Source organism: Ovis aries, chromosome 1 (assembly GCF_016772045.2).
Source record: "Ovis aries strain OAR_USU_Benz2616 breed Rambouillet chromosome 1, ARS-UI_Ramb_v3.0, whole genome shotgun sequence".
Taxonomy (NCBI): domain Eukaryota; kingdom Metazoa; phylum Chordata; class Mammalia; order Artiodactyla; family Bovidae; genus Ovis; species Ovis aries.
The window spans coordinates 274,487,760-274,501,980 of NC_056054.1; the positions used below are offsets into that span (position 1 = coordinate 274,487,760).

The window sequence follows — 14,221 nt, forward strand, 5'->3', positions numbered from 1 at the left end:
TGCAATCACTAATAAGGTACTCCTATGGGTCTGGGAGTTATTTCTCACCTGCGGCTGCATTCATGGCCAAAGATGCAAACCCGAAGGAGTACGAGCCTTTTCCAGGCCCGACACTCGTAGTGCCCGTGATAGCCTTCTCAGCTTCAGCAATATACACCAAAGACTCTGATGCTGGGAGGGACTGGGGGCAGGAGGAGAAGGGGACGACAGAGGATGAGATGGCTGGATGGCATCACCGACTCGATGGACGTGAGTCTGAGTGAACTCTGGGAGTTGGTGATGGACAGGGAGGCCTGGTGCGCTGCGATTCATGGGGTCGCAAAGAGTCGGACACGACTGAGGGACTGAACTGAACTGAAGTTACTACTAACTGACAAAGAAGACGGACAAAAAAAGAGACCTTGCCAGGAAGACACTCTGAGTTCCTAAATTTAATATGGAATAAGCATCCAAATACGGAAGTCTAACATCTGAGTAAGGTGTTTGCACCCGACCGCCGACACCGTGCACACGCAACCCTCGTGCCAGCGCGCGTCCCTGCAGCCCAGCACAACGCCGCAGACGCACCTTCCTGGAGTCCCCCGTCATTTAAAGGGTGTGTGGGCGCTTGGGAGGAAAGGGCTCTTCTTTACCTTATTCTAAAACAAACACAGGCACGTCACAGTACTGTCATATTTGCACAGGGTTTAAGATCAATAGGAAACTTCAAAGAAACGGAGTTGCTTGTGCTTTCTGCGTTTGGGGTCCCTTGCTTGCTATTCTCCGCCATTCCAAGCGACTTCTGATAAACACTGGAAGCCACTAGATGCTAATTCTCTCTCAGAGGAGGCAAAAAAAAAAAAAAAAAGTAGAACACGTGGGGAAAGACACAGACAATCCAAGACAGCGATCAGACAGTTTCATCCCAACCTGGGATAAAATCCCACACGTGAAGAGACAGAAGGAGAATAAGCAGGCAAGCCATTCAGAGGTGTGGATTGGGGGAAAAGAAACCTCTCTTTCCCCAAGAGAGTGTGGCTATATGCCGACATATTAGATTGGAAAGTGCAAACACAGTAATTAACAGTGAATCCTAAAACTTCCACACGCCGGAGAAGGGTGTCGCCCTGGAGTGAGAGGAGGAAATAGGAGGGATACATTAAGGAGGTCTTCGGAGCAGCCGGGCAGCTCTGTGGGGGGCGAGGCAGCAGCCCCCGGGAACTAATCAAGTTCCCGACACCTCAGGAAGCTTTCGAAAGCTGATGCGGATGCTCCCACGCCAGCAACGGGGGGCCGGGGGAGCACTGTGAGCAAAGATCGGGGTCCTTCCCAAATCGGAACCCCAAACGAAGACCTCCGCACAACACAAAGACCTTCTCTCCCTACCAGGTTTAAGAAAAGAACTCCGAGTCCCCCTTCCTGCATGTCTGCTCTCTGGGAATAAGCCAGCTGCTGTGGTCCCCCCCCAACCCCCCGACAGCAGCGCGTGTCAATCACCCTAAGCCCAGCGCTAGGCGCCCTCCCCACGTGTGATTCTGACAGTCAGACGCTCCAGGCTGAAGCCCAGCTCGCGTGTGAGCGTTTTCTAGGGCGCGTCCCAGAAGGCACCCCTCCCTCCTGTGTATTCCCTTTCATTAAGAAACCTCTTTCTAGAAGCCCTGTAATTCTCCCAAGAGTCCAAGTAACTGGTAAAATTAGACACTAAGAGACGCAGGGCCCCTTAAAGAGGACACTTTCGGCTGTAATGTTTAAAAGAATCTTCTGTTCTGTCCCAACAGAATTCTGTACTTTCCCAATTCTGCCCTTTTCAAATGCCAACGAAAATGTTCACGTTATCTTCTGGGCTACAAAAACAGGCCGGCCGACAAGGCCAGCGCTTGCCTGCCTTTAAGACCTTACTACCAAAGAAAGACCACAGAGACAGCAGTGGCTTCACGGATTGGAGGGGGGTGCTCATTCGTCTGCAGCACAGTCCTGGAGGGAACGCCCACCACATGTGGCTGAAGGCCAGCAGCGCGTGGGGTCGTACTCTGCACCCGGGGGCTGGGGAGAGGATTGCCAGTCAGGGGGGCATTACGGCAGGCGGCCTGAATTTGGTTACCAGGGAGACCAGCAGCGGGGCAGGCGCCTGCCTCGCTGCCCCTCTGATGGAAACCATCCCTGGCCCGGGCAGAGGCAAGGGTGTGGGAAGGTCAGTCCCGTGAGTCAGGTGCCCGTGAGGCAGGCACGGATCAGGAAGGGCAGAACGCATCTTGAGGGCCTGTTCATACCGCAACGGAAGGCGTCTGCACTCCACTTAAGGTCTGCAAAGACTGCCTTCCTCTGAAGGGCAGTCTTTGGCTGTTTTTTAAAAACAATCCAAAAAAAGAGTGAAAAATAACATATACATACCTTTGTGGCAAACCACTGCTATTTGGGCAATAATAGGATCCTGTGTATGTGTGTATGTGTGTCTGTGTGTGTGTGAGTGTGTGTCTGTGTGTCTGTGTGTCTGTGTGTGAGTGTGTGTGTGTGTGTCTGTCTGTGTATGTGTCTGTGTGTGTGAGTGTGTGTGTCTGAGTGTGTCTGTGTGTGTGAGTGTGTGTCTGTGTGTGTGAGTGTGTATGTGTGTGTCTGTGCGTGTGAGTGTGTGTCTGTGTGTGTGTCTGTGTGTGTGTGAGTGTGTGTGTGTCTGAGTGTGTCTGTGCGTGTGTATGAGTGTATGTGTATGTGTGTGTGAGTATGTGAGTCTGTGTGTGTGTGTATGTGTGTGTGTGTGAGTCTGTGTGTCTGTAAGTGTGTGTGTGTGTGAGTGTGTGTGTGTGTGTGGTTCCATTATCTGGGGTCCACGCTGGGTGGCTATGTTAACAAGATGCACTTCTGGTACTGGTTAAATATGTAAACCAAAGACAAATCCATCTTTCAGTGACTTGATGGTTGTTCAGTGAAAGATAGTAGCGTGGTTTTATTCCACTTGATGCAGACAAATTCTAGCGGGGCCAAACCTACTCCGCACCTGGCACTCTAGTAAGTAAATCATGGGAATCAAAGACGGAAGAAGACTGAGCCAGGAGGGGGGAGGCGGGCGGATGATGAAAAAGAGTAATAAAGGAGTCGGAAGGGTGATGCCTGCTGAGTGTGGAAGAACACACAACTCAAAGGATGCATGATGAGCCGCCCCCCCACCCCCGCCCCAAGCAACCATCACACAGAAATCTTCAAGGCAGCGACTGGCAGGGTGGGTCAGGGACACACAACGTTACTTTGCAAGAGTCAGGCGACAGTTTAAAAGAAGTCTTCTCATAAGAACCCAGACTTCTGGCTTTTCTGTAGAAAGCTACAAGACCTGGGACTCTGGGCAACAGCGGAGCAGACTGAGGCTTGGGCTCACCCAGGGGTCCCACGCAAGGAGCCTGGCCCCCGTAGGCCCCGGCATTTCTAAGCCCTGTCTTGGAACAAAGGCAGAGTCATCAAGATTTCAGAGTCCTGACCCAAGAAGGGGAAGCAAGGGGGAAAGCTGAACACTCTTGTGATTTGCTTTCCTAGAAGCCAAACAGCAAAAAGCTCAAAGGACTGTCTCTGTCTGCAGCTCCTGACACTGAGCAGCCAGAGCTGGCTCCATCCAGCCTGTCTGCCGCTCCTAACTACTTGGGAGAACAGCCTGCTGGTGGGGTTGGACAGGAGACCCTTCCCAGGCTCCACGCACACGGGCGGTCCGAAAGATAGCAGCTCCTCACCGCTCTTGGCGAGGCACTCATTCATGTCCAGCTCTTTGCGACCCCATGGACTATATACTCAATGGAATTCTCCAGGCCTGAAAACTGGAGTGAGTAGCCTTCCCCTTCTCCAGGGGATCTTCCCAACCTGGGGATCAAACCCAGGTCTGCCACATTGCAGGCAGATTCTTTACCAGCTAAGCCACCAGGGAAGGCCCGGCGAGCCACTCAGTCCCTCCTAAGTACCGGTGGAAGCCTCTGGTCAGACGGTGAGCATCCCAGGAGTGGGCCAGTCCTCACCCCAGCCTCCTTGAGCCCCCCCGAAGCCTCCCTCCATCTCGGACTTCTCTCCTGGCTCCTGGCTGCCCAGGGGACACCTCCCAGCGGGTGTGTGTCCAGCAACAGCCACAAATATGATGCAACCAACTGATGCTGTTCATCTCCTCCCGGGAAGGATGCGTTCCATTTCCCAGCCAGGTCCCCTCCACCCTCTTCCTGGTTCTGAGTGTCCCCCCATCCCCCAGCTTCTGCAGGCTTCACTACTGGCTCTGCTTTGGCTGGGTGCACCCCAGACCTGGAGGAATCCTGAGAAGCTCCCGGACAACAGCCCCCAGATGCAGGGGCAGGAGAACCAGCGCCCCCGCCTTCCGTGGACTCGCCGCCCTCCAGAGGCCCAGCGGCCCACGCCAGCCCCCTCCCCTTCCCTGCCTGGGTCCCCTTCCCTGCCTGGGTCGCCTTCCCTGACGGACTCTTCCTGGAAGCACTGCCTTAATCGCAGCTGCTTGCACGCGAAGCCCCCTCTGAGGTCTGCAGCTGGGGAACTCCAACCCAGACACGGCCCCTCCCCTGCCCACTGCCGCCCTCTCCAGTTCCTCCTCCCAGCCACCCGGAATCAAGGGCACACTCAGATGAAGCAGGGCACTCAGGGCCAGTGCGCTGGGACCACCCTGAGGGATGGGGTGGAGAGAAGGGTGGGGGGGTTCAGGATAGGGGACGCGTGTGCACCCGTGGCTGATCCACGTCGCTGGATGGCCAAACCCCCACAGTATTGTAAAGGAATCAGCCTCCAATTAAAATAAATAAATAAATTAAAAAAGAAAAAAGCTCACTCAGACTTCAGTTCTTCCTTTCCCTCCAGGCTGTCCCTTTCTCCCTAAATATTAAACCCAGCGTCTCTCCCTACGGGACACACAGCCTCACCTTCTTAGCATGACCAACGTTAACCACCCATCACCTCCCACCATAACGGGCGCCCTGTTTTTTCAGCTCCCACTTTCTTCCCCTTGCAGGCTTCCTCTCCTTCAGACTTCTGAAACCTCGGCACTTCTAGTGGCTGTGCCTCTAAAACAAAACAAAGGCGCTGCGGTGGATCCCCACTGGCTGCAGCCTGAAGCTCCAACTACTTGGCCCGGCCTCCAGAGGCCCCCTGCCCCAGGCCCTGCATTTCCATGCAGGCCTCGGCTCCAGTCACCCCACGTCATCGCCACCCGGGGTCTGCTTCTCCAGGCTCCCCCAGACCCTGGAAGGCCCTTCCCAGCACTGGGGGCCCTGCTCCAATCTGCCCATCTGTCCAGACCCAGAGCACACGGGAGCCACGGGGCCTCCTTTGCTAAAGCCCTTCTGTTCACAAATTCCAGGGCAGAGGTGAGAAATCAAGACCCACGGATGGAGCTGGGCACCCACACAATTGGCGTGAAGACTTTCATTCTCCTAGCGGAGAAGATTCTTGAGAGCTGGGAGCTCTTGTACATTCACCTTAGGGAAATCTAACCAAAAGGGCAGAAACGTTTACCACTTAAAACATGCCAGTTACTCTAGCCGACAGGCTGGTGTGCTCCAGAGTGGACGTGAGCGGGGTTGGGGTGGGGAGAGGCGGCTCCCCCATCTCAGTTCCCACAAACGCCCCTCTGGGCGTGAGCACCTCACCACCCCGGGTGTGACCCAACACTCACCATAAACCCAAACCAACTGACTTCCTCCCCACAGGGCTCACTGCTGGAAACACCAATCCGATCCAGTCCTGGAGGAAAGCTTGCCTCGTCGGGCAGAGAGATGCTACAGGATTACATTTCAAGGGCAATTAAAGAGATTTTCAAGGGCAGCTTTGATGATATGCATTTTTCACCCTCCACCGGAGCTTCAGAATCCCAGCCCCGCATTAGCTGCGGCTCTTCTGCGTGCCCCGCTCCGTGGCCCGAAGCCAGAAGGCACCTGATGAAAGCTGACAGAGGGCGCACGTGTCCCGCTTCCCTGCACCATATAAGGCATTATTCCAGGGGACCCGTGCCCAAATGGCTTCAACCCATTAGCGATGAAAACACATGGATGACACCCTGAACTAGTTCCGAGTGTGCACGACAGCTCAACGGCTGAAGAACGGGGCAGCACGGGGCAGTTCTGTACTTAATGTCCACAGACATCAAACAACCTAGAATTAAACCCACACGCACAAAACTTCAGGGTGACATTTTAATAACTGACTGCCCTTAGCCATCAAGTTTTAAGAGCTCTGGCAACTTGTTCGGAGGAAAACTAACCAGGAAAAGCTGAAGGACAACTTAAACTGTACTTCGAAATCAAACTGGATGCAACAATGTTGTCTGTTACAAAGCATCCACTGCTCCCAAGAAAGAGCTAAGAGAGGGCAGTGCAGACACTCTGAATTATCACGTGTCGCATATACAGCTACTTCTTCTCAGGCTAGTTTTCAAAGTCACCGACTGACTCAGTTCAACACAGGATCAGGAACAACTGAGTCAGACGTGTGGTCTGACCTGTCATCTTCAGATGAAATGGCAGTTATCACAATCTTCAGAAGAAAAGATCATACAGTTTTCATGGATCGAAGTTGTATTTGTCAAAGTGGCAGAGGGCTTGGAGGAACTTTACCGCACTGCGCTTTGGGAATAACTAACAATACAGTTCACAGGGTTTGAAAAGATGCGTGCTCCTTGGAAGAAAAGCTATGACCAACCTAGACAGCACATTAAAAAGCAGAGACATTACTTTGCCAACAAAGCTCCATCTAGTCAAGGCTATGGTTTTTTCAGTGGTCATGTATGGATGTGAGAGTTGGACTATAAAGAAAGCTGAGCGCTGAAGAATTGATGCTTTTAAACTGTGGTGTTGGAGAAGACTCTTTAGAGTCCCCTGGTCTGCAAGGAAATCCAACCCGTCCATCCTAAAGGAGATCAGTCCTGAATATTCATTGGAAGGACTGATGTTGCAGCTGAAACTCCAATACTTTGGCCACTTGGTATGAATAACTGACTCACTAGAACAGACTCTGATGCGGGGAAAGATGGAAGGCAAGAGGAGAAGGGGATGACAGGGGATGAGATGGCTGGATGGCATCACTGACTCAATGGACATGAGTTTGGGTGAATTCCGGGAGTTGGTGATGGACAGGGAGGCCTGGTGTGCTGCAATCTATGGGGTCCCAAAGAGTCGGACATGACTGAGCAACTGAGCTGAACTGAATAATACTGTTAGAATGACAGTGATGCTCTCTAATTGCTCAAACCTCACTAGAAAATATTTCATTATAAGACTTAAATAAACTCTTCCCTCTTCGTACATATTACTATCCAAAAGAAATGTTTCCTCCTGAAACCTTTCTGTAGTTTTCTTTCTAGCAGGAGGTGACTTCTCCTTTTTCCAAACTCCCACACATGAGGGGCATCTTATTTTTTCAGTTAAACTGCAGGTACCTGGAAGGCTTCCCTGGTGGCTCAGACAGTAAAGAATCCGCCTGTGATGCGGGAGACCTGGGCTTGAGCCCTAGGTTGGGTAGATCCCCTGGAGAAGCGAAAGGATGCCCACTCCGGTATTCTTGCCTAGAGAATCCCCATGGACAGAGGAGCCTGGTGGGCTACAGACCACGGGATTGCAGAGCCAGACACGACTGAGTGACTCTTACTTCAACACATTAAGGTTGATATTCCAAGCAATCATCTCATGATGATTCTTGCCAATGAGCTTGATTTAAACAGAAGGTCATCTAGAAAGTTTACGCACACTCTTTCAATGACGTCCACTTGGAAAATATTAATCAGGCATTCACCTGCTCTTTGAGAGCTAGTCATTTCATTGACCTGCATCTATAGCCGACAGGACTTTGGCAGACTTGGCGAAAAAAATACCATTAACTGCCCATATTACAAATTAATCACTGAAGATCTCCTTTGCTTCATTTTTACTCCTTAAACTCCTGGCTGGTTTGGAAAATGTGCAGCTGGGTTTTGTTTATTTGTTTTTCACAGCATGGGGTCTTTTTCCTCATGGTGCAAAAGTATGGAGTCGCCGCATTTGCTAGGGCAGAAAACGTCCAGCCTTTAAAATTGGATAATGACCGCTTCCCACCAATACCAAGCGGAAGCAGGGGAAATTCTCTTGGTTATGTTTCCCAGGAGAATGGCAAATTGCCATGGCTATTACCGAACCTGGCAAATTACCAAGTTTCTGCACTTCCTTTAAAGGGGAGGAGCGCTTTCGAAGATCTGGCACCAAGATATCCAAGCAATTCTCTCTGTGTATCTGCTTATTAAGGAGCTGAAGTGTTCACTAAAGTCACCCAGGCAGGTGGTCCGGACACTCCGGACTGGAGTGAACTCACAGCCAAGGAGCACACCATCTTTCCTTTCTTCAAAATCCTCCGTACTTAAATAGCTTGACCCATTTTCTCTTCTGAAAAGCAAGCTCATTAGCTCAGGGCCTGCCCTCAGGAGGAGGAAAGAACCCCCAGTGAACGCCCCGCTTTACCACTGCCTGGTAACGAACTGCTCACAAACAGGGATCATTTATTTCTGATTCCCACAGAGCAGCTTTCTTGCCCACCTCATCCAGTCACACTAAAATGTAGAGTTGGCTCCAGTCTCACAAATTATTTAGTACAAACCTCACATCGTACCTGCTAAAAAATGGGGGCCCAGAAAACTCTACTGATGTGTCCTGCACTCAACACCTCCTGCGAGGAGCCGAGTGCAGTGCAGAACAGGTCCTCCGACCAAGAACCCAGGGCTCCTTCTCCTCTTTCCTGGTGCTCAACACTCTCCCAGGGAGTCAGGAGTTGCTGACGAGTGCCAGGCACGGAGCCAGACAAGGAGGAGTCAGGTCCTCGTGCCCTGGCTACTCTAAGTGTGGTCCATGGACCAAGAGCATCCTCATCACCAGGGAGCGTGTTAGAGATGGGTCCCAGGCCCCACCCTGCCAGGGGCCAGCGTGAGGAATCCCGCCCGTGACACGGTCATGTGGAAGAAAGCCTGACAAAACGCAAGGATGTGATTGGGCTTCAGGGGTTCCCCCTGGAATTTCCTGAGCATCCACCCCCAAGACCAGAGTCTGCCTGCTTCTCCACTCTTCCAATATTCTCTGGAAAAAGTCAAATCAGGGCTCAAGTCTTCTGCATTTGAAAAGGATGTTTCAGTTAAACCCCCTCTGATAGCTCTCTAGCTTGCCTAACAGGTTCCCCCCAGACCTCTTACAGCTTGTGAATTGCTTACAGCCCCCCAACCGCGAAAGGCACAAAGCTTAAAAGCATCTTAAAGATACAGAGCCTTTTCTAGAGAGTTAAAAATCATATTGGTGACGGGTTTTCACTGTTGACTCAATGATTGCTGCCAGGCCTCCATATTCTTTCTCTTTTAGGCACCTGGGAGGATGTTAATCAATGTAAACGGGATATGGAACAGGATATATAGTAGTTTTGATGTTAGCAACACTAGACTTTTGAGTTAATTACTCTTCTTTTGTTGTAAATCACTGTACTCCTTTCACTTGTTATAAACTGCTGTATCTTTGCTGTGTAAGAATGTAACTTTATTTAGTGCTTTCTGAGAGTGGCACCAGACTTTGGGAAGATCAACACAAATAAGTCTTCTGGTTGACAAACCCTTATCAGAAAAAAGGCTGTAAAATGTTAATCGGCCCTTTTGGCCGGAAGATGATGTAAATCACCTAAGACTTGTGTATACAACTAGGTATGCAGAGAGAAAAGCCTGGTTTTGATACGAGTCTGGGCTGCTAACGCTGCATAATTTTGTATTACCCATTCATCTCCATGTACTATCAAAAGTATAAAAGGCCTTCTGAACAATAAAGGATGGACCAGTTTCTTGGACTATTCTCGGCCTAGTTTCTTGGGAATCTGCCCCCCACCCCCACCCCCCGTGTCTCTCTCTCTCTTTTTCTCCCTCTCCCTCCCTCTCCTCTTTACTCTAATTCAGGCTGGATTCCCATCTGGAGTGGGGCAGCTCACCACGTCTACTTACTTGTCCTGGCTTCTAAGACCCGCACGAAAGGGAACCTAAGGCAGGGCACCCTTCGATATTCAAGTGGGCGCCGGTGGCCCAACGTAGATGGTGCAAGTCTCTTGTCCTGAGACTTTATTGGTCTTCCCCGTAAGCCAAGTTATTCAGCCTCCTTTCTCCACTTAATTTTCCTACTGCACTATTTCTTCATAATCTAATCTTATATTAATAAATAAATAAGTCTCCTCTTGCCTACACCGTCCACGCTTCGAATCACCCTGGATCCACCGGGGCTGGACCCCGGCACCACCCCAGACCCTGTGACTCACACTCTGCATCTGATCAGTATCTGCGGGAGATACGTCAAAGTTTGAGAAGCACTGCTGCATAGCAGGGAAGGAAAAAAAAAAAAAAAAGCAGCCACCTTCACATTAGAATCAAGTCCATTTCTGACCTGCTGACTTCATGGCCAGCCCTATGCTAGCAGCACCTGCAGCAGAATTACACGGAGGGGCAGTCCTGTGTCCTGACCGGATGGACTTGTCCCCTCCACACATTAAGACCAACGGCATGGCCTAAGGATCAGAAACCCCAGAGCCCAGTGAGTGCCTGAGGCAACCAGGAAGGCACAAGGAAGTTGCTCTTATTTTGTCTCTCTTCTGGAATTCTGATACAGAGAAAAGGGAAAGCACTGAAATTACCACCTTATCTAAAAATCAAAGATGCCCCCTTTCGCTTTTTTCATGAAGGGGTCAGCCACAGGAATCCGAGGTGCAGGGATGCAGCAGGCGCCTCTCGTCAGGGCTGAGAGCCTGGGCGGACGCTGGCTGCCGTCTGCCTCCTTGATAACCTACCCCACGCCTGTGCCTCAGCTTCTGCATATGTAACAGGTCTCTATCGCGCTGGTGCCTGAGAACAGTGCCCACTTCATAGGCTGACTGTGTGGTTGCTCTGACGCTTACGAAGCTTGGCACACAGGGAGCGCTCAGCGACAATGACCTGCTGTTACGATGCACGGCCTGCGTATCAGAGGCCTTAAAACCACTAGGGCTCCCAGAACAAGCTCATCTTGTGACTGACCAGAGATAGACCCACCGCCGTTCAACACGAAGAAAGCAACGCGCAAAAAGAGCAGATGCTGAGAAACGTTTGGCTCTGCAGAAACCACGGTAATTCTGGGCAGGAGCAGAGGCGGACGCCCCCTTCACTTCAAATTCTAACACACACGGACACGGGGCTCCATCAGCTGTGAAAAGCTGAAGAACTCTGCTGGCCAGGAAAGAGGGCTGGGGCTCTGTCACACAGCCTCTGGTCCCCCAGCTGGCCCTCCTGAGATCACCAGCCAAACGTCTGTTCATCAGGCAAAGCAAGAGAGAAAGACGGACAGCTGTCCCACTTTCTGTATAAAATACCACAGAAAATGCTCTATAAAACACAGCACGGGTTGTTGTTCCTCCCTGATAACTGGCCAAAAGACAGATCCGACTTCCTTTGCCAAGCGTTCAATTTTTACTTTCATGAAAGCAGCAGAAATATAATGCGCTTTGTAGCCCATCTGCATTGTTTCGACTTATTCATTTTAAATTGAAGTACAGTTGATTTACAGTGCTGTGTTAGTTTCAAGCGTGCAGCAAAGTTTTACACATCCGTGCATATATAAATTCTTTGTATATTCTTTTTCCAGTTTCCTCCTTTATAAGTTATTATAAAATCTTGAGCAGAGTTCCCTGTGCTATACAGTAGGTCCTGGCTGGTTGTCTATTTTATATGTGGAAGTGAAAGAGCTAGTCACTCAGTCGTGTCTGACTCTTTGTGACCCCATGGACTGTAGCCCATCAGGCTCCTCTATCCATGGAATTCTCCAGGCGATAAGTTTGGAGGGGGCTGCCATGCCCAACCGAGGGATCAAACCCATGCTCCTGCATTGCAGGCAGATTCTTTACTGTTAGAGTGATGCTAGAAGCCACATTTTATATACAGAAGTATGTATATGTTAATCCCAAACTCCTAATTTATCCCTCCATGCGCCTTCATTATTTTTTTCAAAGCATTTAAAATTCATATAGCTCCTTTTGAAAAACCAATCTCCACCTCTCCTTTTCCTAATTAGACCCAATAAAAATATAAGAGTAAGCATCACTGGACAAGCCATATTGAAAAACATCGTCCAAGCCTTGAAAATTCAAATCAACACCAAATCAATCACAGCATTTAATTCGAGTGAATTTTGTGTTTCCTCCCAAGGGACTGATAGAATGTACTGACAGAACGTTCAAGTATTTTTAGAGTTTGGAGGAAGACATAAAATTTGCATACAGCCCTGAACCAAAATTAGTGTGTTCTTCAGCCATGCTTTTCAGATTAACAGCATTACACTTTTACTAGCTATTTCCTTTTGGGAGCGCACGTCCTCAAGGAGACGCTTTTCTAGCTGAGTGTAAATCCAGTATGAATTCCCCACTGCAGCACACGATGAAACTCTTCAGCTGACTGATGTTCGGTCTCAACCCATCAGAGGGCAGAGGCGCTGGAGACAGATGCAAACTCCCAACACACAGGTGTGGTGCTCAGCCGCTCAGTCGTGTCCGACTCTTTGCGACCCCGTGGACTGTAGCCCGCCAGGCTCCTCTGTCCATGGGATTCTCCAGGCAAGAGCACTGGAGAGGGCTGCCATTTCCTCCCCCAGGGGATCCGCCTAACCCAGGCATTGAACCTGGGTCTCCTGCACTGCAGGCGGAGTCTTTACTGTCTGAGCCCCCAGGGCAGCCGTCCAAACACACACGCCCCCTGGGGCACCGTCCCTCCCCCCGCCCCTCCTCCATCCAACACGTATCCAAGCACCTGGTGACTCGTGAGCACCCGCCCTCAGGGGCCTTACCTGTCGGTCTTCTTGATCAAGATGGCCCTGAAGATGTGCTCGAGGGGCGTCTTCTCCCGCTCAGAGGTCGGCTGCACAAAGGGGTGCAGGGCCGCCAGTGAGAAGCCCTGCTGGTACAGCTCCAGCAGCTGGGTGGGCAGGTCGCGGAGGGAGGCCAGCCTCACGGCCGAGGCCCGCGGGAGCTCAGCTGGGGGAGAGAGAAGGGGGGCGCATCAGAGACCCACCGACCCGGCCACCACGCCCCGCCCACGTCCCGCGCCACTCGGCGCAGCAGAAAACCTCCAGGTCACCTCCCACTCAAGAGCCTGTCCCCTTCTCAACTACCATCTTCAGGGAAACCTACAAACAGCTGGTTAATTTCCAACTCATCCAAAGGCTCTGAGGACCAGATGGTATCAATCTAGAGCCTTACTACTTGGAGGAAAAGCTGTGACCAACCTAGACAGTATAATAAAAAGCAGAGACATTTATTTGCCAATAAAGGTCCATCTAGTCAAAGCTAGATGTCAAGAATACACAGAACTGTACAAAAAAGATCTTCATGACCCAGATAATCACGATGGTGTGATCACTCACCTAGAGACAGACATCATGGAATGTGAAGTGAAGTGGGCCTTACGAACAAAGCTAGTGGAGGTGATGGAATTCCAGTGGAGCTGTTTCAAATCCTGAAAGATGATGCTGTGAAAGTGCTGCACTCAATATACCAGCAAGTTTGGAAAACTCAGCAGTGGCCACAGGACTGGAAAAGGTCAGTTTTCATTCCAATCCCAAAGAAAGGCAATGCCAAAGAATGCTCAAACTACCGCACAATTGCACTCATCTCACATGCTAGTAAAGTAATGCTCAAAATTCTCCAAGCCAGGCTTCAGCAATACATGAACCGTGAACTCCCTGATGTTCAAGCTGGTTTTAGAAAAGGCAGAGGAACCAGAGATCAAATTGCCAACATCCGCTGGATCATGGAAAAAGCAAGAGAGTTCCAGAAAAATGTCTATTTCTGCTTTATTGACTATGCCAAAGCCTTTGACCGTGTGGATCACAATAAACTGTGGAAAATTCTGAAAGAGATGGGAATACCAGACCACTTGACCTGCCTCTTGCGAAACCTATATGCAGATCAGGAAGCAACAGTTTGAACTAGACATGGAACAACAGACTGGTTCTAAATAAGAAAAAGGAGTATGTCAAGGCTGTATATTGTCACCCTGCTTATTTAACTTCTATGCAGAGTACATCGTGAGAAACGCTAGACTGGAAGAAACACAAGCTGGAATCAAAATTGCCGGGAGAAATATCAATAACCTCAGATATGCAGATGACACCACCCTTATGGCAGAAAGTGGAACTAAAAAGCCTCTTGATGAAAGTGAAAGTGGAGAGTGAAAAAGTTGGCTTAAAGCTCAACATTCAGGAAATGA

General features: G+C 50.3%; 1 protein-coding gene across 3 annotated transcripts in view; it reads right to left on the reverse strand.

The window, feature by feature from the left end:
* Window positions 1-14,221, reverse strand: part of RFTN1 (raftlin, lipid raft linker 1) — a 230,868-nt gene that overhangs the window by 130,191 nt on the left and 86,456 nt on the right. For all 3 annotated transcript variants that reach the window (XM_042238759.1, XM_027961992.2, XM_042238749.2), the window contains exon 3: window positions 12,801-12,987. In XM_042238759.1, the coding sequence (XP_042094693.1) occupies window positions 12,801-12,987 (187 nt within the window). The remainder of the gene's footprint in view (window positions 1-12,800; window positions 12,988-14,221) is intronic.